Source organism: Marmota flaviventris, chromosome 11 (genome assembly GCF_047511675.1).
Source record: "Marmota flaviventris isolate mMarFla1 chromosome 11, mMarFla1.hap1, whole genome shotgun sequence".
Classification (NCBI taxonomy): domain Eukaryota; kingdom Metazoa; phylum Chordata; class Mammalia; order Rodentia; family Sciuridae; genus Marmota; species Marmota flaviventris.
The window spans coordinates 73,410,799-73,437,277 of record NC_092508.1 but is presented as its reverse complement, the minus strand read 5'-3'; the positions used below and the strand labels follow the sequence as shown (position 1 = coordinate 73,437,277).

Here is a 26,479-nt window from a genome sequence, read left to right as displayed (position 1 = left end):
TAGATAATCGATCAAAAAGCTATTCTCTGACAAACAACTAAGTTGTTCACTTGAACTTTGTGTGATGGTGAACATCAGCTCCCTGCTTTCCATTGACTGGCTCTTAAGTTCCCTGGTATTTTTGCATCAACTCCAAGATAGCCCTGAGCTTGTTCTGTCCCAGTAAGTCACATGACAGCAAAATGCCAGGATAGTAGAAGCAGCTTTGTTTTCTTTGTCTAATAATTCTACAATAGTAGAAGTATTACAAATAATAAATTGTTGTGGAACTTCTAGTGAATCTGTTGTAGATTTTCATTTTAAAATAAAAGCTGATTTTGAATTCTTCAGACATTGCAACCAGGTTACTATTTTCATACAATCATGGAAATTTAAAATGCAAAGTTAATTGAAAGTATAAAGATGAAAAGCAAGTGCTATGCCTAAAATAGTGCACGACAGTCATGTTTCACTTAACTCTCAAGTCAGAACATAAATTAAGAATTCTAGATATGACATGCCAAATATTTTAGACACAGAAGAATGCATACAACAGAATCTGCACCAATTACAAACTTAAACGCATAACTTACAAGCAGCAAGTCCATGCTTAAATATTGACAACAAATAATGTTTCTCTTATTTTCGGGAAGTGATGCTGCATAGAAGTCACATCACCTCTTTGTACAGTACTGAAAATTCATAATAGCATTTCCCTAAGGTTTGTATTATATCCCAAAGTCAAAATATCTGAAAGGAGCAAAAGAACAGTGATACTCTGAGCCTAACATAAGAAGAATATATTTTTTTTGCTCAGAATAAAATTTAAAAGAAACAAATATTACACAGTGGGACTCCATTAAAAACAAATATACAAAATTTAACAGCATTAAATATATACAGTAAATCTGCCTTCTGCTCTAAATTTTATCCTATTTTTCATAAGTGAGCATTTTCTACATAAAATCATGTTGAAAACGAAGGAAAATTTTACAACTTTTAATGTTTTCTTTATCACTTTATTGTTTGGCCTCTTTCTTTTAAAAAAATGCATTTTGAAATTGAACTATGATTCTGTTAGGAGCTTTAGCTGACCAATACAAGAACAAACAAAATATGTCAAAATGTGCCAACATACAGATTAATCCAGAGTGAAATATGAATCAATAAAATGTGGGATTATATTTAGATACCCTCAAATGAATATTAAAACATAAAGACAAAGAAAATACAGATGTTAAGATATCCTCTCTTAAAAAATTCAATAAGTATGTTTACCCAAGACATGTGACTAAGATAGGAAATATTATCCTTATTTGAGACTATAGTACAATCATAGTAAATAATTTCATTCTCCTATATACCAAAACATTCTATGAGAAATAAGGTAACAAGCACAAGCAAGATTACCCCTTCATATAAGCTCTTTTTAAAATCCCTTCACATAGGCACTTTTAAAAACTGATGATATATTTAGACTGTAATATCCAAATAAAGATACTTTCTAAATGTGTAGCAAATTGAAAGCGATTTTCAGACCTATTCTAGAAACCCACTGTCATACAGAACTCAAGACATCCCACTTTATATTTTATCTGTCAATTTACTTTCTTCCCCCACACACTCACATCCCTTTTCCCATTCCCAAATTAGACTTTAAAATCCCTGAGGGCAGGAGCTATCTATCTGTTTAATTCCCTCTTGCACCCAATATTGTGGCAAGCGAGATATGGGGTGCTCCATGATTATTAAATAAATGGATGAATGCATGAATGAGAATGAAAATATATGCAAGCCCCATAGCTGTCAGTTTTTTGTCTTTCTTATCTCAACTGAGTCAAATGAAGATGGATTTAGGAACATATTTCCATAGTGAACTAAATTGTGTTCTATGGGAACTAAATTGTGTTCTATGGGAAAATATAGCTGCATGTCCTTCAGAACACTGTTACCCAAGTTGTGCTCTGTACAACATCTACGAAATAGTAAAAGGTTTCCCCTGCTCTTAATAAAATGTTTCCATTGTGGTCAAATAAAATGACAAATCCAGTTTCTAAGAAAAATTCAGGGAACATGTCTTTACTGATAGACTCTTCAGAGTACATGATATGCTAATGTTCAGTATCACTCTGTAAGAAGCTATCAAAGAACACTTTTGTTCTTGGATCATCTTAGCAGAAGAATGTTCTAAGAAAAAGAGCTTAGGAAGCAATGTTTTGGAACAAAAAATATACCACATTACATCTCCTTCATCAAAGAAGATGTATAGATTTGAAGGAACTATGTAGCATCCTATTAAATACCTATTATTCTGTCTCCACAGAAAGAAAAACGAAGGCAACGCTCTGATGAGCATTCTTCTGCACTCACCTGTCCATTTTGACAAGGTAGGTAAATATACATTTACTTCTGCTAATACTTTCTGTAGGGTTTAATTGTTATACTTTTTGAAAATTTTTTCTAAATTTCTTTCAATATGTTTCCTTATTTACTCTTCTTTTTCTGTCCTTTTCTTCCAAAATAAGTATGTATAAAAATAATAAGAACCATTGAATTGTATCTTAAGTCATCTTCAGACAATGGATTCTTGTTTAGTTATCTTTGAAGTGTCTGAAAAACACTAGTAATCATTAACAAGCAGGGTAACTATAATTTTTCTGAGGAAAATGTTAATAAACATGGGTCTGAGATTTCCTGCAGGTCCATTATAATTCTGAAAAATAACTCAACACACTTTCTCTATGACTAAACTCAAATATCACAATGAATAATGTTATTGCATAGGGAGAAAAGCACTACAGAAATTCAAGGAAATGTAGGATGCACCCTACCTCTCCTGTGTTGACTGTCACAAGATTTGGACCTACTGCCTCAGTGTCTGGCTTTGGAACATTTCTCAGTGTTTCAATATGTCAACCTATTTGCTTAGGGGCTGCTGTAGTAGTGAATTATGAAGAGTAGGAAGGAGGGGAATAAGGAGGAGAGATCATGTGAATGGGACTCTGACCTCACTTACATATTCCACCAGAAGATCTGTATTTGCAAGTTTTATATATTAAAAATAAGAGCATTATTTATTTTCAGAAAGCATTCTAATAATTTAAAAAGGGAAAACTATAGATTGCATGATCTAAAGTTCTGTTTCACTATAACATGCTTAAGTTCACATTTTTAATAAGTTTTCATTGCAGGAAAAAAATGTGACTTTACATTTTTTTCTAGTCATTCACATGCTCTTGGTTCAAGTAAAACAAAAATCTTAATGATATTTATTACTGTTATATAGCTTATTTTACACTTTTATAATATCTTTCTCATTAAATAAAAAGATAAGTTGATGTGTTGCTTTTTAAAATAAAATTAAAGACAACATGGAGAGTGGATAAAGTCAACTCTTGCTCATGCTTAACTTTAGAGTTATCCTTTCCTGCTGCCTTTGGGCATTTAAATACTGTACTGCATCATCTTTGAGGTAGAACCAAAAATGAAAAAAAAAAAATTCACATACAAAGGAAAACTGGGAAAGAAAGAAAGCTATTTCCTTTTGACACAATTATCATCTTTAGGCTTTGCAGTCTTCTTTGACACAAAGTTGAGAAATAGTCTTCTTAATTCGAAGGGCAGTTAGGCGGGCTGCCCCATTGGCATACCAACACTCCCGCATTATTCTTCCCATGACTCGGAGTGCCTGCAAGAGATTTAAAAAAAAATGTCAAAGACTTCAGCTACTTACCAAAACAGTACAAAAGAAGCAAAATCACAAACCCAGGAATTAATGCTAAGCTTACAACAATACAAGAAGGAGATCAGAGCCAAACTTCTTCAAAATATTATCAAAACACAAATATTAACCTGGTAGAAATTAACTTAATTGATTTATGGGAATGTGGCAGAATCTTCTAAGAGGAACCTAAAAGACTGTAAGGGACATGAAAAGGGTTGGAATTTCCTTTTCTTTCTTTTTAAATATTAGACACAATATATTTATTTTATTTACATATTTTTTTTAAATGTGGTGCTGAGAATCAAATCCAGTGCCTCACACATGCTATGTGAGCACTCCACCACTAAGCCACAACCCCAACCCTGGAAATTCCTTTTCTTGATCCAAGAGTTAAGTATGTATGAAAAATTTCATCAGGCTGTATGCTAAAATTTGTGCTTTTTACCATATGTAAATTATACCATATTAAAAATAATAATTCTAACACAAATTTAAAAATATTTGAAAATCAGTATAAATCCCTGTCAAAGAAAGAAGACAAGCACTCAGAGGGTAAAACAATGAGAAGGCATGAAACCAGAGCAAGAGGGATCACTGAAGCAGGTGGCTGCTTTGGTGGCTTCGGCCCATCTCAGGCTGTACAACTTTATGTGAAAGACAAGAAACCCAGCCTGAAGCATGCAGAAAGTGTCAAAATGCTTACAAACCCTAAATTTAATGATGCATTTGTCCCAGAAAGGAAGCTTATAAATGAAATTGCTTACGTCTTGGCTTTGATGAAGAAAAAAATCAAGCCCATACTTCTAAACATTGTAGTAAACCTGAGCTCACAATGAAAATCCACAAAAATAGGAGAAAACAAGGTACCATAAATAAGAGTGAACTGGAGCAATACCAGCAGCATTGGATCCGTAAAAATATCAGATGTTAGAATTAAATGATATCAAGTATACAAAATATGCTTTGAAAAGAAAGAAAATTCAAAACATGAGTAAAATGAACATTTTTCAAGTACCAAAAAAAGTCTCAATATGAAAAATATAACAATCAAAATAAAGAACTCAATGAATGAATTAGATGGCAGAATAGAATAACTTCAGAATTCTGAAGACAGAATTAATGAGCTGGAAGACAGTCTGAGAGATACAGCATAAAAATACATATATAAAAAATAAGAGAACATTTTTTAAAAGTAGGAAAAAAGTTTAATATGCTTCCAATTATTTTTTTCAAAAAAAATGAGTAATAGAGACAATGAGAAAAAAAGAACAACTATTTGAAGAGATAATACCTTAAAATGATCTATTAAATTCTTCCAGACTGAGGAATGTTACAAATCTTTCAAATTAGAAAGGACAAAAATTCCAAGCAAGATTAACCAAGCTACATCATAAAGAATTTAAAGAACACTGAAGAGGCAGTGAAGTTCTTTAAAAAATTATCAGAAAAAAAAGATAAATTAAGTCAAATGACACATGATTTTGGTATTTGCTGACCTCTCAACAACAATAATGGAAGCCAAATGACAGTGGAATAATAACTTGAAGGTGCTTAGAGAAAATTAGTATTAATCTCAATTTGTATGACTAGATAAACTATTTCAAGACTAAGGACAAAATACACATTTTGGTCAACCCAAACTAAATATTCTTAAAACAAATAGGCTTATAATGAACAAACAAACTTTTAAAGGATGCATATCAGGAAATAAGAAAATTACTTAAGAAGGAAGTTCTGAGAGGCTAGAAGGAAATGTTGAAGCAAAAAAATAGTAATAAATAAACCATGGTTAAAAAATCAATATCTGAGACACAGAATTAACATAAAATTTGCATGTAGAACTGATATTCAAATTTGATCACATATAAAATAACTATGTTGAATCCATTTCAATAATACATGATTGGCACTTGCCCAACATGCACAAGACCTTGAGTTCAATCCTTAGTACTGCAACAAAACAATACAAAACAAACAAAAACCATGACATCCACAACAAAAAGCACCATTACAAAAGACAAAAGCAGAAGTGCCATATCATTACCTCACAGACTGGGAACAGTGAAACCAATGTCAGCTTTTATTAAACCTTATTTTTAACAAAAAGCAATATCGTAGGTATCATAGTCAAGGGTGAAAAACAAAAAGTTTTAAGAAGCAAACAAGAATACCCACTGTCTTCACTTTCAAGTGATGGTATACTAGAGATCCCAAAAATTGCAATAAAAAAGAAAAAGCAGAAAAACTGGTCTCAGAATTCCCATTATTTGGAGCTTTGACGGTCTATATGGACACCTCAAAAGAACAACTAGTTTTGTACTCCCCCAAAAACTTTTCCTCACTATGTATTGCAGCATCATTTGTTTAAAACTAAATATGAATTACATGTGCAATAATCAATAGTACATGAATAAAAAAATTCTGTTCATTTCATACAATGGAATGTTACACAGCAATGAAAATGATCAGATTTTATTATATATAATATATATACATATATATACATACACACATAATACTGAAATTTTTTGAAAAGAATACTTACTGTAAGTTTTAATCATATTTTATCAATATATAAAACAAATAATATGACTTTTAGGATATATGTGTATACATAAATATATATGTGACAAATTGTAAAGAAAAGAAAACCAATGATAAAGAAATAATTACAGGGCTGTGGATGTGGCTCAAGTAGTAGCGCGCTCGCCTGGCATGCGTGCGGCCCGGGTTCGATCCTCAGCACCACATACAAACAAAGATGTTGTGTCCACCGAGAACTAAAAAATAAATATTAAAAAATTCTCTCTCTCTCTCTCTCTTTCTCTCTCTCTCTCTTAAAAAAAAAAGAAATAATTACAATAGCAACCCCTCAGCAGGGCAAAAACATCTTCAAAGTATTGGAAATGTTTGAGTCTTCAAACTTGGTATTCACTAATTTTCATTTAATCATGAGATTTCCAACAATACAGATTTGTAGTCTTTAATATGTAAGAGATTATTAATATTGGACAATGTTTTATTTAATTTCAATTAGAAAAAATGTTTATCAAATAAGTAAGTAGAGGATCTGGGGTTGTGGCTCAGTGGTAGAGTGCTCACCTAGCACATGCAAGGCACTGGGTTCAATCCTCAGCACCACACAAAAATACATAAATAAATGTCCAACTACAAGAGCAAATAAAATATTTAAGTATGTAGGTAAGAAAACTACACAAAACATAAAAATACCAAGACTTATCTTAGTTAAAAAGAGTGGAGGTACATGAAAAAGAAAAAAAAAAAAAACATGAGGCAAAAATGCAACTGCGTAAAGCAATCTCTATAACAAAGACAAGCTAAAATATGTCAGCCAAAAAGGACCTTGGTCGTTATACTTAAATGTGGTATAAATAGCAGCAAATGGAATAGGGGAGATCAGAGCCTTAGAATAGCTTTGGAACTATTTAGATGGTTTATAGTTTTTCCACCTTCCCTTCTTTTTCCCTGTAGAAGCTGGAAACATCTTTATCTTCCTGTTAAGTCAGAGAAAGCACTGCAATCACCATTTATTGTATCTGCTTTGTAAGGTTCCAATATTGGGATGCTTGGAGTGACAGGATAAATAACAATGGCCTCATCCATAAGGATGTTTTCCCATGAGGAAGATTACTGTAAATTCAAACTTCAGCAGCATAGGTATTAGAAATAATTTATCAATCATAAAGATGAATGATGAGAACTGTAGTTTTCTATGTGCTAAAGACATTGAGGACCAATTGAATTTGCCCACGTTCCCCTCAGTTCCTAACCTTCTTGCTTAGGTGGGACCATGGGACTTGTTCTTGTATCATCAACAGGTGGAAATTATAGGTGCCAAAGCATTAAAGAGCCAGTGTGTGCTCATCCATCTTTTTTGCTACTGACCTAGAGACCTGGAAAGTATGCACTGAGATGGCAGCATACAAGGATCAATCACCAGGTCTACACAGCCACCTTAGTGACAACAGGTGTTATAGACAGATGTGTGTGGACCAAGACATGAAGCCTTGTAGTATAAAGCCCCAGGACTTCGGGATTTGTTTGTCATGGACACATGAAAATCCTCTGAGATATAAAAAGATATGTACCTACATATATGAAATGAACTAGATGCCTGTGTTAAGAAAGAAAAACGATATGGTCTCTAAAAATTCTCTAATACTTTCCAGAAAAGAAAAATACTAGAAAGATGATTCTTGAGAACATAGCTGGGGTTTGATCTCCAGCACTAACACACACACACACACAAAAAAAAAAAAAAAAAAAAAAAAACAGCAACACAGCCTTACTTCACAGCTTTGCCACTGGTTTGGGATACTTGGCCGGAACTTCTGGTCACAAACAACCTTCCTCATTTCCTCTATCGAGGGATCTGAAGGCACCATGTCATAATAAGGCAACTGGTATTCCTCAACAATTCCTACAAGAAATTTGTATAATAAATTTCCCTTTAAATAATCAATAAAAGTATTTATTTAACATTAATATCATTTAGGTCTTATAGGCATAAGTAACACCCTCGGAAGCTGGAAAGTCAGATTTATTAAAATAATGTAGAATAATATAGCATGATTAAACAAAGGATTAAGTTTAAAGCACTCAGTTGAATAGCTATGTGAAGTTACAGAATTTTATATTATGAAAACATAAAAATTTATGTAATTAAATGCTATATGTCATACATAAAATATTATGTAATAATTATATTGTTTTTTTATTTCTATAAAATGTCATTATGCAATTCAAAAATAGTACATTATTTATCCTAATCATGAAATTTTATAACACATCTTATTGCTCTGTGAATAAAGTATATTTTTCTATCAAATGATTTTTTTTTCAAAGAAAGTTTTCTTTCTTTAAAAATTTTTAGACAATCTTTTAAAGGTGAACCCCTCACATTTATATTTTAAACTACTATACCTAAGAATGTTCTGGAGAAGCAACCAGAAGAAGTTGAATATGGATATGTCCACATGAAGGATGATGTTTACAAGTCTCAAATCCAAAGACAAAGGTGACCTTAATTATCAGAATATTACTCTCATAAAGTTTTAAATTAACTATAGCTCTATTATTTAAAATATTTAATGACAAAACCATAAAATCAAATCTCAAAAATATGAAAATTTCATAAAAATAATGAATATCCAAGATATCTTGATATGTACCAAGCATTGTCTTAACCACTTTATATATTTTAATGTATCCCTCAAAACTACTAACTAAAAAGCATACTGTATCACTGCTAGTCTACAGAAGAAGAAACTGTGGCAAGGTATTGTGGGTTTGTTCAAGAACACACAGGGATAGCAAGCAACAGATGTGGAATTTTTTAATTCAAATTAGGTTTTTATGTTCTGCACCACTGTAATTCTACTCTTTCTATAAATAGTTTCATACTCCTGAATATTTTATTATCTCATCTATGAATAAAAAAGTGTGTTTTCTCATTTAAATATAATTTTAACCTTAGAAGATTTTCATAAATCTTATTTTAAAAATGAGATTGATATAATACAAAATGACATCAATACAACATGCAAAAAAATGAATGTAGTTTAATAATGACAGTTTTTATTGAAATTTTACTATAACTAGGTTACATACAAGAAGCTTGCACATGAATCAGTTCATTAAGTCCTCAAAGCCCAAGGGTCACTTTCATTCTTCTCATTTTATAGATGAGGAAAGTGAGACTAACAAACTTGCTAGTCTGACATTCAGGGAGTTGTTAAACCAAGGCTTATGCTATGTCTGTCTCACATGAAAGTGAAAACTCTAAACCATTGCTATAAGCATTTAATTTTTCTCCACTGATAAAATAATTCCATCAGACTGCACTTGTAGGGCTTCATACACACAATTTCTTCCTCTCATTATTAATTTCTAAACTCTTGAGAACAGTAGAGGCAGGAAGTTTGTCTTTCTCTACCTCCCACCTTTATCTTCACCTTGCTACATTCTTTGTATCAGAGGAAACAGAGAACAAGAAAAGTCTAATGTCAAGTCATTTAACCTCCTTGAGACATAAAGTAAAGATAGCAACTCACTACACACAAAACTATATAACTTTCAACTGTCTTGCAAAGCATCATTATAGAAATCATTATAGAAATCAGAGTTATCAGAACTGTTTGCATCGTAAGAAGGACTTACAATGTAAAGTATTATATTCAACGTGCTTCATTTTTCTTACTGGAAAGGAATCACCAGATGTTATTCTCTTAATTATTTAGAAATGACTCAATATAGTGCTTAGGAAGTCACACCTTATACTCAGAGTATTGAGGATTGGCAAACATAGAGAATATTATCGATATCTTACCTCCAACTGAACACCTTCGGGCTATTTCCCAGTAAACTAGACCAACCGAGTAGATGTCAGCTCTTTTGAAGGACTCGAAGATATTCACATTCATTGTGTCATCAAGCATTTCTGGAGCCATATACCTTAAAAAACATACACATTTCAAATTTTGTGTATGACTTTGTAGCGGTCCAATAAAACACAGTTTTAATAAACCCTGATACACAATATAAATTAAGATAGCTTACATCAATGTTAAAGGTAGATCTGAGGTACTATATAGGATAAATGTAAATAATACAGTTATTAGCTTAGCCAACAATTAAAAAACACTTTGAATAGGACTGGAGGTCATTTAATTTGGTCTTATTGCAACTGTGCCAGGTATCTAGTACCTGGAAAATACAAGTTTCAGGGAAATTCTGTGAGCAAGAGAGATAGGGCTCAGTCTCCACCAATGGCTTGCTGCCTCGGGCAGCTCTCAGAGGGCGGAGAGTGTTTTACCATCACTCTGAGCCCAAGCCTTCCATACAGAGGCAAGCAGCATGCCACAGACACCTCTCTGAATGAACAATTTCACTATATTGTGCCCAGAAAACTGTAGCCTTCTATAAACAGGACTGAATGGAAGCAATCACTAGTCCATGGGACCTAAGTCTGGTTGTCTTAGGGACATTTTGGAGATTTCCCAGAACATTGAAGTCAGGATACAACAACTCCTAGCTCTTTTAAAAGTGCAGTGAAGTTTGTTAACATTCTCTAGACTTGCATTAAGAAGGAGAAGGAGAAGGAGAAGAAGAAGAAGAAGAAGAAGTAGTAGTAGTAGTAATAGTACTAGAGGAGTAGAAGAAAAGAAAGAAATTCCCACTAATAAGCCAAATTGCAAAGGAAATTAAAAAAAAAAAAAAGTTAGATTCCCCTGAAGGAATCCACCATCCAAGCTTCCCCTTAGGTCCCTATTGTGAGGGCAGTCTAATGAGAAAGTTAAGGCTTTCTTTTTATGGGGAAAAGAAAAGAGGTCCCTTAGGGCTGCTCTGAATAAAGTGCACTGAAGTGTTCCCGCAACCTTATTAAAGCATCCCAGGAAACCAAGGGAAGGACTCACAGGTGCCACCCTGAAATCTCAAATATGGCTAAGAGGCCAGTTATACCAGTTTAGGAATCCTCAACTCTGAAGGGCCTTGAATAACTCCAGGAATATATCTTGATTGTTGCTGTTTTCAAGTTCAAGAACCCTGAAATTATGTCAAAGTAGCATAAGGCCTGAAACTCATAAAGGAAATGGAAGTAGTCTGGCCACATAGCCACCTGCTGGCCATAGCAAGAAAACCACTGGAAATCCCATTACTCTTGAGCCTGTCCTAATCCATAGGAGGTATTTCACACATTTACAAAATGTTTGTTCTTAATTTCAGGGACTCTGTCCCTTAAAAGTGGGAAGTTTTTCCAAGCTTATTATCTTAACACACATCACTTTGGGAGAATTAAGGGTAAGTACCCTATAGGCAATACATAAATTGTTACATAGTATCTTTAAATATTAAGGGAATAAAATAGCACATAAAATTATGCACTATATAGAGTTCCTACCTATGTTTCAATATATTGATTTTCTATCTGCTTTTTAGAACCTGAGCAGGTAGAACTAGCCTTGAATTTTGGTTTATTTATGAAGGATAAAGCTTTGGAGGGACCTTGCACGTTGTTAAGGGGCACTGTTTTCTTATCTGTAGGAAAACGCATCCTTGGAAGGTGAAACATGAAAAATAATATACCTGTATGTCTTTCACCATTTCTCTTCACTGGCTGACTGCACCCAAATGGCTATTGTCGATATAGCCAAAAAAGCCAACTTGTGTTTTCTCTGACTTCTCAATGACTCAGCTTACTTTCTTGGGCCTAATGTTTCCCCAGCAGTTTTTGTGCCTTCTATACATGTATTTTAAGTTTTCAGGTTTTTTGTAGGCTTTCAGGTTTGGTTTTTTGTTTGTTTGTTTGTTTGTTTTGTTTTGTTTTGTTTTGATCAATCATAAGTCTTAGTATGCTTTGGAAATCATCTTACCTCTTGGTTCCCACTTTTGGATTCTGGGGTATGTCTAAAGTGTTCAGTATTGAATCATGCTTCACAGCCAACCCTAAGTCTGCTATGGCACAAGTCTCACTTTTTTTCACTAAGATATTCTTTGATTTTATATCTCGATGCGCAATAGCAGGTTTACCTAGGAAGCATAAGAAAAGCATATTCATTTTTTTCTTTACTGAAAACTGAGTCCCTCCAAGAAGAATTATTTTGAAGACTTAACTCAAATATTGCCTCCTCAGATAGGTCTTCCTTGGCCACCCATTCTGCACTCCAAGTTCTTCTTCATCAGAGCACCCCATTTTGCTTCCTTCCTAGATCTTAGTACCTGAATTATCCTGTCTGTTTATGTGTATGCTTAGCGTCTGTCTCTCTCAGACAGTTCTCACCTGAACTGTGAGCTGAATGAGGGCAGTGGCTTTGTCGTGTTCATCACCAGGCTTCATTACTTAGAACACTAAGTGACATTGTAGGCACTAATATTTTTTGAAAAAATTGGGGAAGAATTACTATTACTGTGTGAACATAAGAACATGGAAAATATTTTCTTAAAAAACAAATTTAAGCTTTATTCTATACCAACTGTTCCCAAAGGTAACCCAAAGATCCCTGGAGGTACTTGAGACTCTTTTCTAACTACATATCTTGTGTGATGCTACCTTCTCTTTACTCTGACAAAATAACACATGAGGACAGACTTTAACAAAGAACAGCTATAAAAATCTAGACATTGAGGAGATTTGCAAATATGTAAAACCATTATTTTCACTAGTTTTTTGCAATAGAAAAAATGATGTAACATTTAAAAACTGTTATTTATGTCAACATTTAATTGATTAATAACTGCTACTTTGAGCAAATAAATGTTTGAATTTCTCATTTTTAATTTTTATTATGATAATATTAATACATATAACTTAAATACAAAAAATTTGGGGGTTTTCAATAATTTTAAGAGCATGAAGAGATCATGAGTCCAAATTTGAGAACATTGCCTGTTTAGATGAATGACTTTCTAAACTAAATACTAAAATACAACATACAACTTAGCTGTCTATCCTCATATTCAAGGACAGAAAAAAATTTGAAAGGAAATACATACCTTGTGTACCAACAATCTCCATATGAAGGTGGGCCAGACCACTAGCTATTGAAAGGGCCAGCTTGATCATTCCAGCCACTGTTACTATGTTTCTATTCAAATAGTCATATAAGGAGCCCTGTTCATGATACTCAGATACAAGCCAAAGTTGAGTCCACGTTCCATTATCTAACAAGAAGACATAATTTGTTGCTGTAAATATATATCAAGAAAGAAGACAAAAGCCTCTACCAAATGTCAGTATTTAAAATTGTTAACAAAGCAAAGCTAATTCCTTTCAGTAGGGCTGCTCGTAGTCCAAGTTACTAAAGTTTCTCAATAAATTACTGAAGATGCTGATATCAGACCCACCATAGAAACAGGAAGTTGTGACACAGTGAATCTAACAACTGAACAACTCCTTTATTATTCCCTCTGATCAAAACCTGCAGGCAACAATAACCACATCACAGCAGAGACCATTGAGAGGAACATTTAGGCTCTGTGTTGTGTTTATAAGTTACTCAAAGCTTTTAAGAAATATTGTAACAATAAAGATCAGAATTACAACAAATTTACACAAAGTATTACTGCTATCATAAAAGCTCTAACATTTTAAGACTGTCCATGTTATTTACCTTTCAAAATATGAAGTTGATGGCTTCCCCCAAAAGCCTATGTAAATGCAATTTCAAGGCATTTTAAAATAATTGATTTCATTTAAGCAAAAGCTAGTACTGGTTATTTTAAAAAGACTTATAGCATATGAGAAACTAACCTAACGTTTCCTTAAGTATTAGAGTTCCTTGAATTAGCTTTACTTTTTAAATAGTGTCTGTAATAACTTAGGCAATCCTGACCAGTTCTGACACTCAGGAATCTATAATGAACACTTGCTAAGAACCTCTCTTGCTTGGTGCTTTACATACAGAAGCTGCTTTTTTCCCCAAAATATTTCATTTTCAAGCCCAGATAGTAATAAATTTCCTAAGAACACAAAAATTCAATGTTACATGATAAAGCTCACTAATGAACTGGCCACATACAAAATCACCCTTACTCACACTCTCCTTCTTACCTCAATGACTTTGCCAGACACTTGACTAAAAAGTGAATGAAACTGTAAAATGTAGCAAAGCTAAAGGAATTTATAAAGATTAAAGTGATATTAGAGACCATCTGGTATTGGGTACAAAGTGATTAACAAGAAAGGTATGACAGACCAGATAAATAAGAAAATAAGGATGATCTCTCTTGTGCATATTATTTCATAATCCAGTAAACATCATGATTAAAATTCAAAATGAACCATATAACGACAGTCACTACTGAACGGATACCACTCTAATTCATCTAACCAACAGTTCAACTCAAGTGAGAGAAAAGTGTTCTTAATAGATGAACAAGAAATGTTTCATTTTCAAAAACCTGGATATAATTTCAAAGTATATGTAGTTAAGAACTTGAAAAGAACTTTTTTTTAATCTCATCTTGGCTTTTCTGTCTCTCCCTAGCAAATCAGAAGACAAATCATCTGCAAACTCATTTTAGCCAAAATACACAATAAATGCTAAGCCTCTCTTTTGATATGTAATTAAAAGAATACTTTCATGATCAGGTTTATATTAGGTCAAAATAATCATAGGTTTTTAATGTTCACAGGCAATGGTGGATGCCTGACATCCAGAGATAATTTGTTTTAACCCTTTTTTTATGTGATTATAACTGTGAGTCAAAAGCCTTCATGAGTACTACTCATTAGAGTTATAACTTAAACATGAACTGAATCAAGTTTTGCTCAGTTTTGTTTCCCATTTTCCCTTGTTGAATAGTTAAATGAGTCAGAGCTTTGCAGAAAGAAGAAAGACAGGCTAGGTAATCCATAAACTTTATACCCTGCCACTGATTAATCACACATATATGCAATATTTTAAAGTACTGTTTTTAAATATTAGAAAACTGATGCTATATTTTGTTCGGGTGAATTCAAAAAATAAAAACTGTCATTTGTAAATGTTAAACTTCAAGATATAAATCATGTTCAATATAGTACTACCAGATTTCACTAAACGTGTCTTGCTTGCCTCCATTCTAACACAAACCTACAGGTACTGTTCACTGAAAACTTGAGTCCTGAAGACAAAGTCTTTTATACAGAAGAATACAGTCCTAGCAAAGGTAAATATTCAGCTAGCATTCACTGGTATGTCTAGACCTGTTATTGAAATATTTCCATCCTGGTTGATAAATAACTGTTATTCATAACTCCTAAAGATATTCCTTTGCTCTATATACCTAAATGCTCACACCTTCTGAGATACCTCCATAAGCTAGCAAACACAAAAGAAATGAAACTTAGCAAGGCAGGGATCCCCAGGACTGGGCTCCAGTTGAGGTTTCTGCTGTGGATGGTTAGTTCCTCCCCAACATCAGACAACAAATATTTGCAACATTGACCTGGCTATTGCAGCATCATGATTGCATATCACTCCTTTGTCCTACTATATTGTATGGTTATATACATTTATTTATAAAAAATAAGAAAGATTTATTTTCCTCAATAAATAAACCAGATTTTCACCTATATTTCATTTAAACAGAAAGATTATTTATTCCCACCTGATAGTAGATTTAATATTTTTACTTGCTAAACCCAATTAGATTGAAAATACCTTTGTTGTCCGCAGCAATAAAACCAAGGATGTTTTCGTGCCGTAGCATAACTGTCTGATAAATTTCCGCCTCACGAAACCAAGATCTTTCATCTCTGGAGGAGAATATTTTCACAGCCACATCTTCCCCACACCATCGTCCATGCCACACCTCTCCAAATCTTCCTTTTCCTACTATTTCCTGAAGTACAATGGTCCTTGCTATTGTTCTTTGAACCAAAAGAGGCAAACCTAACCAAAAAAAAAAAAAAAAGGTGGAATCCATCATTAAAAACAAATATCAAAAAAGAACTGCCTGGTAACCACCATTTTCACACAAAAAGCAAATATTTCAGCACTTTAATAATTTTACAAATTTTGAAGAAATAAGCACCATTATATCAAACTTGTCAAGGCAAGCTCAAAAATGTACTCTAAATTATACATATGAATCTCTCTTCCATTTACAAATATAGTTTTGAACATAGCTTGATGCTGCAAATAATATGATTTCCAAGAATTGCTGCAAATCTCCCTGAATTGTCCATCAAAGCCAGTCAGGTTACTTATTACCCAAAGGGAAAAAAATATTTTGTTACATCTAAAATAAAATACATGATTCCTGGCACAACTGGGCAAACAAAATAATTCTTTATGAATTTTTTCAAACCAAACTAAAATTAGTAAATAAATTGAGATAGTCAAGTGAGATAATGATGTTACACTAAAAATATATTTTCTATGGAATACAAAATTTTCAAGAAAATATATTCTGACTGTGTGTATCATAGTTATATTCTTTGAACCAATAACTCCACCTCTACAATTTTATCTTAGAGTTTAATTCAACATGCATTAAAATGTTGAATACATTTTATTATTTCTAGGAAACAATAAGGAAAAATATCAGGTAATAGAAAAAAAAATTGTGAAATATAATGCAGGCAGTATAAGCACAGATCAGAAAGACCTGGATTCAAACTTTAACTGCAATACCTGGCTACCATGGGCTGGGCAAGTTATTGAGCCTCTGGGAACTTCAGCTTCTTTCTCTAAAAAATGGCACATAACAATATTATCTATTTGATGGGGCTAATATAAGAATTTTTAAGAATGTTAAGACCTAGAACAGTATTTGGCATATTACATGCTCAATAATGGCTAGCCATTATTATATTCATCTTAGCATGGATTTCTTAGAACCCATAATACTGATGCTGCTTATTAAGAGGTATTCCTAATGATATGGGAAGCTACTTTTGCTACACTGTTAAATGAAAACAACATATTAAATTGTGTCCATATAAATGCATGTATCTAGCTTTTAAAAAATATGCATGGAAGGGCGACTGAAAAGGAAATATGCTAGATGCTAAGATTGTTGTTTATATTTGATGGAATCAGATTGAATTGTGATAGTCTTCTTTCTTATTTTTTACATTTTAATAATTTCTACAATGCATATTTATTACTTTTATAATCATGGGAGAGATAGTTTAAAAGGCTAGAAGATGAATGCCGTCTGGAGAGTCAGTTTAGTCATTATCACTTTCCTTGGATCTCTGGGGTACAAGAACCGTGCAGCTCCTGGGGGACTTCAGCCCCTGCTCCAAAAATTAACCTCTCTGTATTCAGATGTTCTCATCTTCATGAGAACCACCCACTGTGGGGATAACTAGGCACAAAACAAGAAATTCACTGTCATGAGTCTCAACAATTAGTCACAAAGCCCCAAAGTCAGAAAGTTGTTTTGAAATTATCTGGTTCAAACTTATTATTTGGAGATGAGAAAACAAGGGCCCAACTGTAATCACACAGCTGCCCAGGACTCAGTTGCTGAGGGGGCAGACCTGGAACTAAACACTGGTCTCCGCCCATGCTGCTGTCTTGTCATCCAGTGGACACGGCTGGCTGCAGTCCTTCTCCTTGGAAAGACATCTAGCAGCAAATGCTAAGGGCTGGTTTTGTAGGTTGCAGTCAGTTTTACTATTTGAACACCCACTAAAAGTGAAAGTAACAATTATGAGAGAAATCCTAACCTCAATACCTGCTTCCCCTCACTGTCACACACTGAATCACCACTAACACCACAATAACAAATGGATGGGGAATTTGATAAGCCAGTGCTTTCATATTGTGATTGATAAAACACATGATTCGTGGTGCAGACCAGAGACAAAGACAACATAATATAAGGTGTTCAGCAGGGCAATGAGTTTGAGATAGTAAAAACTATAGTTGACTCCCTATCTTTCAAAACAGCTACTAAAATGTATCTTAGCAGTTCTCGTATTACGCACCTAGAAATATCCCTTGAAGAACCTAGGCTCTCACTGTAAATTCATTTTAATCTTCTTAGGAGAGACTGTAGAAGGTGATGCCTGCCTATGTCACCATCCTTCAGAATTGTTACACCAAAAGAGAAGAAGCAACCTACCTAGTTTCTTAGAATCCACCTGAGACATAATCTACTCTCAAAGATGATTCAATAAAACATCACTACATTTTTCTGTCTTGAAGATATTATATACCTCTTCAAAATTTGTCTATCAGGTCAGAGACAAGATGCACAATTTTTGTTTCTTAACAGCTGACGAAGCTGCCTTGCATTTAAAATCACTGATCAATTAAGAAAAGCAGAGATGAAGCAGAACTGCCGAATCTCCCTATGAAGCAGGGGCCTCTAATGGCAGAAGTTTTGCAGTGGGTAGACCCAGTCTCTGATTATCAAAGGCAGAGACACTATCAACTACTTTTAGCCAGTGGTCACTGCCAAACATATGCAACTGGCTTTGGTTAAAAATTTTTTTTAAAAAATGCCTAAAACTTCTTCAATTGGCTTTTAAAGAAATCATCTGTGCTTGGGTATATTCACTTCCTTTATTTGCACAAGATATCTTAAAGTATCTAAAAGGAGAAAGTCCGGAAGTCAATAAATAGAGATCTAGATTTAAAGACACCACAAAAAAAAAATGATTTTTTTTTTAAATTTTATGCCCTGGCTCATGACTACTTTCTTAAACTAGATATCCAATCTCCAGTTTTTAATTATATATTATTTTTATTTGAAAGAAAATATTTCAGTCATGGTTAAAGAGTAGCTCCAAAACGAAATTTCTACCCAACATCTTCAGATAAACTGAAATGTTTGAGTGCAGATTAAATAGATGACTATCTAATCATTTGTATTTTACTAAGAAATTGCTAAAGTTTTGAGACATTGGGCACAAATCAGACTGCTCTGCTTAAAATATTGCCAGTTTCATAAAACTGAACATAGTGGGCCTCAAAATAAATGTAATATTGACAGAAGGAAAGAATATAGAATTCTAACGAGTGTTCCTTTTAAAGAAAGAATGTCAGCCTTTCTATCCAATAATTTCATTTGGATTCCAGTTTAATAAACTTTCCATTTTCAAGATTTTCTTTCAAAATTTCCTCCCTTGAAAACATGCTACTTAATTTGTACAGTGATAATGTAAACATTTAGACCTTGGTCAGGTGTGGGCAGGTAATCTTATTCCCAGAATCAGTAAAAATATCCTTGCTCTCTGGATGCCATAATCATGCTTTTTTTTTTCCGATAAATCTAAGGCACCTCTGTAAATATGGATGCTCACATGGATGTTGTCACCTGCTTCCATTAATTATACCTGCCTAGATGCTCCAAAAGGCCATTGGCAGTGAGTTCCTTAAAATCTGCTGGGGTAGTAATCTTAATGATCCTCCCAAAGTTAGAAGGGATGTAGAGGCTTCCGGTCATCTGGCTCTTCTGGGTTCACCCTTGCTCATATTTCTGTAAGATGAATACTGACAGGATTTCTTAAACTAAATGTGAAAGGTGGAAAAGCCCTATGATTTTAGGGAGTTTGTTACTATGGGGAAAATCTGCTACATCACCCTCAAATGCTTTGTGCAATGAGAAAGACTCATTTAGACGATAAGACCATCTAGCACTTTAAATTGTTTCACCAGGGGTTCTGGAGTCCATTTAAGAGGAAAAGAGTTGTCATATAACCTGAAGCATCAAAAGCCAGCACAGGAATCCTGTGTCGCTCCCTTTAATCTCCCATTACTATGCTTTCAGAACATACTGCTGATTTAACTCCAGGTGAGCTCCCTGTTAACTTCACACACACGTTCCAGGGGGTGCCTACAGATTCTGAAGACCTTCCTATCCATAAGCAGAAGTCTCAAAGAACACTACTGTGCATAACTAACTTCTTTTTCCCAGGACTCCTTTGCCTTAAATATGATAACCATAACTCTCCTGTGTCCATAAGACAGTACCAGGAAAGCAGTAGTGATTATTATTCACCATATGGGAAGAGGGTAGAAAAGAGAGAAGAGAGATTGATTTCTTGCTTTAGAAATGAATTCTGAAAGAACATGAAAATGAGAATCTGAACACATAAAGCACAAAAGGCAATTGGGAAGGCTTTGGGGCCAGGACAGATTTTTTTCTTCATTTAATGCCAAAAAGCTCTTTTATACCAGAGCTCATCATGTACCTCATCAAGCATTTTAGATGATGGAATTCATATTTGGGCATTTTTTTGTTTAAAAATCTTTTATTTCTAAATAAGAGTTTTCTTATAAAATATGGACAATGGACACATACCAGAGCCAGATCCAGAAGCAGTCACATCATAAATCAGATCTTTAAGGGTTTTTCCAGCATTTACCAGATTGCACTCAGAGAGTGGCTCCTCCACGTTCTGTCTCTTTGTCTTTCTGTACGTGCACGGTCGCCCTTGGCATGCCCATACTGTCAGCATGGCAGCTATGGACAGGAGGCAAATGGGTATAGTAATAACAACGGTCAGCTCCATGGGTCCAAGTCTTGGGGCATTTGGTGATGCTGCAGTTAAAAATAACAATAATAATAATAAAAGAGAGAGAGAATACCACAATGAGGCAACCCATTTTAAATATTTTAGAAGCTGAAAAGGCAAACACCAAAATTTCATACATAGGGTATGCAGCTACACAGCATGCACTTATGTTTGTTATCAAAGATTTTTTGATACAAGCAAAGACCTGGAAAGGGAGTTAAGATTAGGCTGCTGCAGGGAATAGTTGTCAGTAATGATGGGCGGCAGAATTGGGACCAGGGAAAACCATTAGCATTTAAGTTTAAAACTTCAAAGCCTTTGACACCTTTATGTTTATCATTCCCTCCCTATTATTCAGCAGCCCATTCTTAGAGCACATTCATTTATTCATGCAGGCCACAAATAATAAGCCAGCTCTTGCAAATGTGTTGCCACTATTCCAGGTGCTGCAGATACAATGGTGAGTAAAGAGCCAAATCTCTGCTCTCCTGTGCATATGTTCTTCTCATACACACAACTAAGCACAGAGAGATGTAACACAAAGGTAAGAAGGGATAAGTGCAATGAAGATGAATAAGAAGGGAAGAGACAAAGATGTCAAGATGCCATTTTAGACTGAGTAGTCATAGAAGGCTTCTCTGGGGAGGTGAACGAAACAATGAAGCAGCAACCAAAGGGGTTGCAGAGACCCAGAAGCTAGAGAATTGGGCCTGAGATGGAGAGCCTTTGTGCTGTGTTCAGGAATAATATGTGCCTAGAGTACAGTAAATGAGAGAAAGAGAGAAAGGGATCAGGGAGGTAAGACAGGGAAACTTCATGTAGGGCCTTATATGCTAAAAGAAGGGCTGTGAATTCTATTTTAAGCAGAAGCTATTGCAGGGTTTTGAGCAATAATAGATATGATCCAACTTTCACCCTGAGTAGTTACTATTTGAATGAACAACTGAAAACCAGTAAGGTAGGCACTGGTGTCTTGGGTGAGAATCCTTCCTGAAATAGCATCTTCTTCCTATTCCTCCACTCACTCTCTAGACCTACTTTACTTTGTGGCTCAGGTCACCACCTGGCGAGCTGTATACTTGTTTATTTATTATCTGATTTTCTGTAAACAATATAAGCTTTGTGAAAGGAAGAAGTTTGCCTGCATTGTTCCACCACATGCCCAGTGTTTACAACAGGACTTGACACATAGTAGATGATCAAGAAATATTTCTTAAAGGACAGAATGGTTCCTTATAAGGAAGGGATGAAACTTTGTTTTAGAAAAATGAATGTGAGGGCTGGGATTGTAGCTCAGTGGTAGAACACTTGCTTAGCATGTGTGAAGTACCCAGTTCGATCCTCAGAACCACATAAAAATAAATACATAAAGTTATTATGCCCATCTACAACTAAAAATATTTTTGAAAAATGAATGTGATCATTGAAACCAAATAACATAAGGATATACTTAAATTTACAACGCTAATTTTAAAACACATATAGCCAATTTTCTACTTAAACTTCATCTCGTACTGAAATCTTTTTTCAATTTAGAAAAAGATCCATGAAAAAAATCTATGATGTCAGATATTTCCAGTGTTTTTCAAAAGTTATTTTGACACTTTAAACTGGCTCACTTTCATTTCCTTTTTATTCACTAAAGACAGACTCAGCATTAGTTTTTCTAACCCCACATACTACCATGAGAGGTATTGGTTTTTGTTTTTAATGAGCCATGAGATGTATTCAATAGAACATGGGATCAAATTGAGGATATTTAAGTTCTCAAACATCAGGAGGAGAATGCAGTCTCTGGGAGAGAAAAGCATGTCTAGATTGTGGGCTGCCTCCTTCTCCCTCTGAACTGCTCCCCACCCTCAGTTGACTCTCTATAGGCCAGAGAGGGTCAATCTCATGACCATATCTGGAAAGTAGCAGCATAACCCCTGTACCTTAGAATCTAAACAAATGACTGTGGTCATGGGCCTTGAGGATTACACAGTTTCTCAGACTTCCTTTTTTTCATTGACAAGGCTATACAGCTTATTGCATTAAGTACTTGGAGTTTACTTACAATGTGTCCAAAAAATACATAAATATGGCCAGGCACAGTGGCACATTCTTGTAGTCCCAGGGGCTTGGGAGGCTGAGGCAGGAGGATCATGAGTTCAAAGCCAGCCTCAGCAACCTTGAGAAACTAAGCAACTCAGTGAGGCCCCATCTCTAAATAAAATTTAAAATAGGGCTGGGGATGTGGATCAGTAGCCAAGTGCCCCTGAGTTCAATCCCCAGCACTCACCCCCCCAAAAAAAAACCTATAAATATGAAAATATATAATTCTAGGGGGAAAAGTTTTAAATTCCTCAAAAACATGTTCATAGACTTTTCATCATGATGCTAAAAATTGTTAGTGTATATATTATCAGTAAGTCAAAGATTTAAAACTGTGAGGTAAACTTTAGAAACATAATCCAGGTTCTTCTACTCAGTGAACTTGATTGCCACCTCTCCTCCTGGGGTTTCAGTGTTCCTCTGGAAGCATTAGAAGTTGGACAGATGCATAGGAGGAGAGTTGGCCTTGAGAGTTTTTTGGTAGGTGCTGAAAGTGTTCTCTCACGGCTTTGCAAATCATTAACCATGGTTCTTGCAACTTCTAAAGTTTTCTGCTTATTTTTATGTGGTGCTAAGGATCGAACCCAGTGCCTCAAACATGCTAGGCAAGTGCTCTGCCACTGAGCTACAACCCCAGCCATTAGCTTTATTTTAAAAACATCTATTGGGACATGTTTTTAAGAATGAAATTTCACTATTGTACACATTTAAATAGGTCAATTTTATTTTGATATGTGTAATTAGAAAATACCAATATAAACATTAGCCTGGAAAAGCTTATCGATTGTCTTCAATTTACTAAAGTGCTATTAAGCAGAGCTAAGATCATCACTATAGCAACTAATAAAGAGGTAAAGATCAGCAACCCTCAGAATAGAATTATCTTCATGAAAGTTCACTGCTTTGGTGATGCCCACTGCTCTCAGGGATGTTTATTACAGATGGGCATTGTTTCTACTTTTGTGAACAAATTTACTGATCAGTTAGTCAGGGAGAAAAATAAAGATTAATCTGCTATAAAAAGGCTAGTAACACTATCCAGAAAGAACCCCTCAAACACCTGGCAGTTTTAAAAGCAAACATTATAAAACTATGCTTTAAACCAAATGTTGATTGTAATCTCCAAAGAAGAGAAATGAAGAGAAAGTAGAGTCCACACCCAATGAATTATGGCAGAAGAAGACAATCATGCAGCAAGAAATACTTTTAATAATAGTTACCTTTCATGGATATATTAATTTTTCTAGCAGTTTCTACAATTTTGATCATGGAACTCTTTCTATTAGATCAGTTCTAATTTGGGAGATTTCCTGTGCCCACTGAGATGCGTTTTCCATGGAATAAGAGCACCATGAGAGAGTTTGAATTCTTGAAGCGAAGTATGGAGAGTGCTGCATTGCTAATTCAAGTTACTTCACTCCATAGTAAATGGGGAAATGAGGGAAAAAGCATCAACTTAGATATGTGAGAAATTAGCTCTCAAATATCTCCCCCAGAATATGTTGAACCAAGAAATCACAAATAAAGGAAATATAGTCATCCCTTGGTATCCGCAGGGGGTTAAAAATCCAAGGATGCTCAAGTCCTTTATATACTATAGATAGTATTTGCATAAAAATAGTATTTGCATAAAACCTATGCACAACCTCCCATATACTTTAATTCCTCTCTAGATTACTTATAGTACCTAATACAGTGCAAACGCTCTGTAATAGTTGTGCTGCTTAGAGAATAGCAATAAGAAAGAATCTGGACATGTACAGTAAGGATGCAATTTTTTTTCCCTGAATATCTTCAATCTGTAGTTGATTAAATCTGTGTGTGTGGAACTCATGGACACAGAAGGCTGACAATTAGCAAAGTAGAAAACAGGAAGAAAGAAACAAGGAAGGAAGGAGGGAGGGAGAGTAAGAAGGAGGTAGGAAGGAAAAAATAAATTGATTGTTGTGGATTTTGCAACTTTCCCTAGAGCCGTGGGTGGAGGTGGTGGTGGGGAAAGCCCCTGGTGGTGGCTGCTGCCCACGTGAAGTTCAGAATTAGTTCAGTACATGGGCTGCTCCCAGGAGCTCATTCTCATTCCTCCTTGCCACTTCTTATTTCACGCTCCAGGGAGGCAAACTCATCCAGATGAAAGGAGAAAGATGAGATGATGTAGGCAGGATTCTCATACTTCCTCCCTGCTGACCTCTTATCCTTTTTATATCAAAAATATGAAAAAGTACTGATGCCTAAGAGACTTAAATGACATTCAGCTTAATAAATTTACATTTCCTTAGCATATGTTATTATGAGGAGAAGGCTTATAATTGAGTGGAAGTATTGCTTAATTAATTGCTTCAAATAATTAATACACTGGATTCTCACTGGCTTGAAAATCTCTTAGTACAATATTCAATTTACAGACATTTTCCCCTATCATATTTGAATGACTTTCAACTGAGTAAAAACTGAGGCATCACAATAGAGCACTGTGTTGAAATCCCTCCTAAAAGTTTCTGTAGCAAGTAGTTACAGAAACTCACAGGGGCCCAAAACTCTCCTAAAACCCACTATACACTAATTTAGCTCTAAAACCACTCCTTCTCCTCCTTTTATTAAAGGTTTTTCCTAAGTGAAAATATTGATTTTGCTAGTTTCAGTTCATGAATGTGTAAATATCACATCTTCAACTATGAACATTCACAGCTTCAACTAGTTGCCTTCTCACCCAATTCTACAGCTACAAATGGAACATTTATTTTTTTTTTTCCAGTTCATGGCTTTGGAGTATTCTCAGGTAATACATCAACCAAAAGACAATATTGCTAGAGATGCTTTCTGAAGGTTCTGTTCCTGTTCTGTCACCTGGAAAACACCACCATGATCAATTGAATGACATGATAATGTCTGTCCATCCACTTTCCTTATAAACCTTCTGTGATACAAGCCTGTGACATAGGAGCATTGTTTACTTCTCAGGCTTCTGAGGCAAAATAGTAAAAATAATATGTGCAACTGCAACTGAAGAATCTATTACCCCTAAGATAGTAAAAGGTGCCTCATTAACTCAAAAGGAATACTTTCTTTTGTCAAAGACAGAGTGACATGCTAAGCAATGAGAAATCATTAACATGTTACATGTTTGTAAAGAAGTTAGAAATTGTTCACAGAATAATTTAGATGTGAGGGGAGGGAGGTTATACTAGCATAGACTTTTTGGACTTCTCCCCTGTTATCAATATTTTAAGAACTTCACTGAACAAGGCTGGAGCTAAGTCACAAATGCTGGTTTTACCTGTCACCGTCCCATGCAATTTTGTGCTCACAGATTACAGGCAGATACCCCACCTACACTGGCCTGCCTCCCACTTGTCTAGCCTACTTTTTTACAGTGACCATTGTAAGATTCCTCAGGTATAATCCAGTTATGAGTTGATTTGGGTAGATCCCTTCAAGGTTCTCCACTGTAGGTAACAGCAAAAGGTCTTCATTCTACACAAATTGAGAATAACCAGGTCAAAAGTGGTGTGATCAACACTTACCTCATGTACTAAATAAGAGCAGAAGATTTTCTAACCTAGAGATACAACTAAACCATGACAGGAACAGAAATAAAATAACAATTATTTTGACATTTTAAATGAATCTGATGAACTATTGATGGGCCATTCCATTGTTCAGTGCTCAGTCTGTGAGTGATTATTTGCACACCGTCTTCATCTGGT

At 34.7% G+C, this 26,479-nt stretch overlaps 1 protein-coding gene across 3 annotated transcripts in view; it reads right to left on the bottom strand.

The window, feature by feature from the left end:
* Positions 1-964: 964 nt before the first annotated feature.
* Acvr1c (activin A receptor type 1C) overlaps positions 965-26,479 on the bottom strand; it is a 69,241-nt gene continuing 43,726 nt past the window's right edge. For 2 of the 3 annotated variants that reach the window (XM_027938003.3, XM_071619167.1), the window contains exons 3-9: positions 20,468-20,707; positions 15,868-16,098; positions 13,217-13,384; positions 12,097-12,253; positions 10,053-10,177; positions 8,014-8,144; positions 965-3,667 (exon numbers count right to left, since the gene is read on the bottom strand). In XM_027938003.3, coding sequence (XP_027793804.2) covers positions 3,542-3,667; positions 8,014-8,144; positions 10,053-10,177; positions 12,097-12,253; positions 13,217-13,384; positions 15,868-16,098; positions 20,468-20,707 — 1,178 coding nt within the window. In that variant the 3' untranslated portion in view covers positions 965-3,541. The remainder of the gene's footprint in view (positions 3,668-8,013; positions 8,145-10,052; positions 10,178-12,096; positions 12,254-13,216; positions 13,385-15,867; positions 16,099-20,467; positions 20,708-26,479) is intronic. The other variant, XM_071619166.1, reaches the window with a different exon arrangement.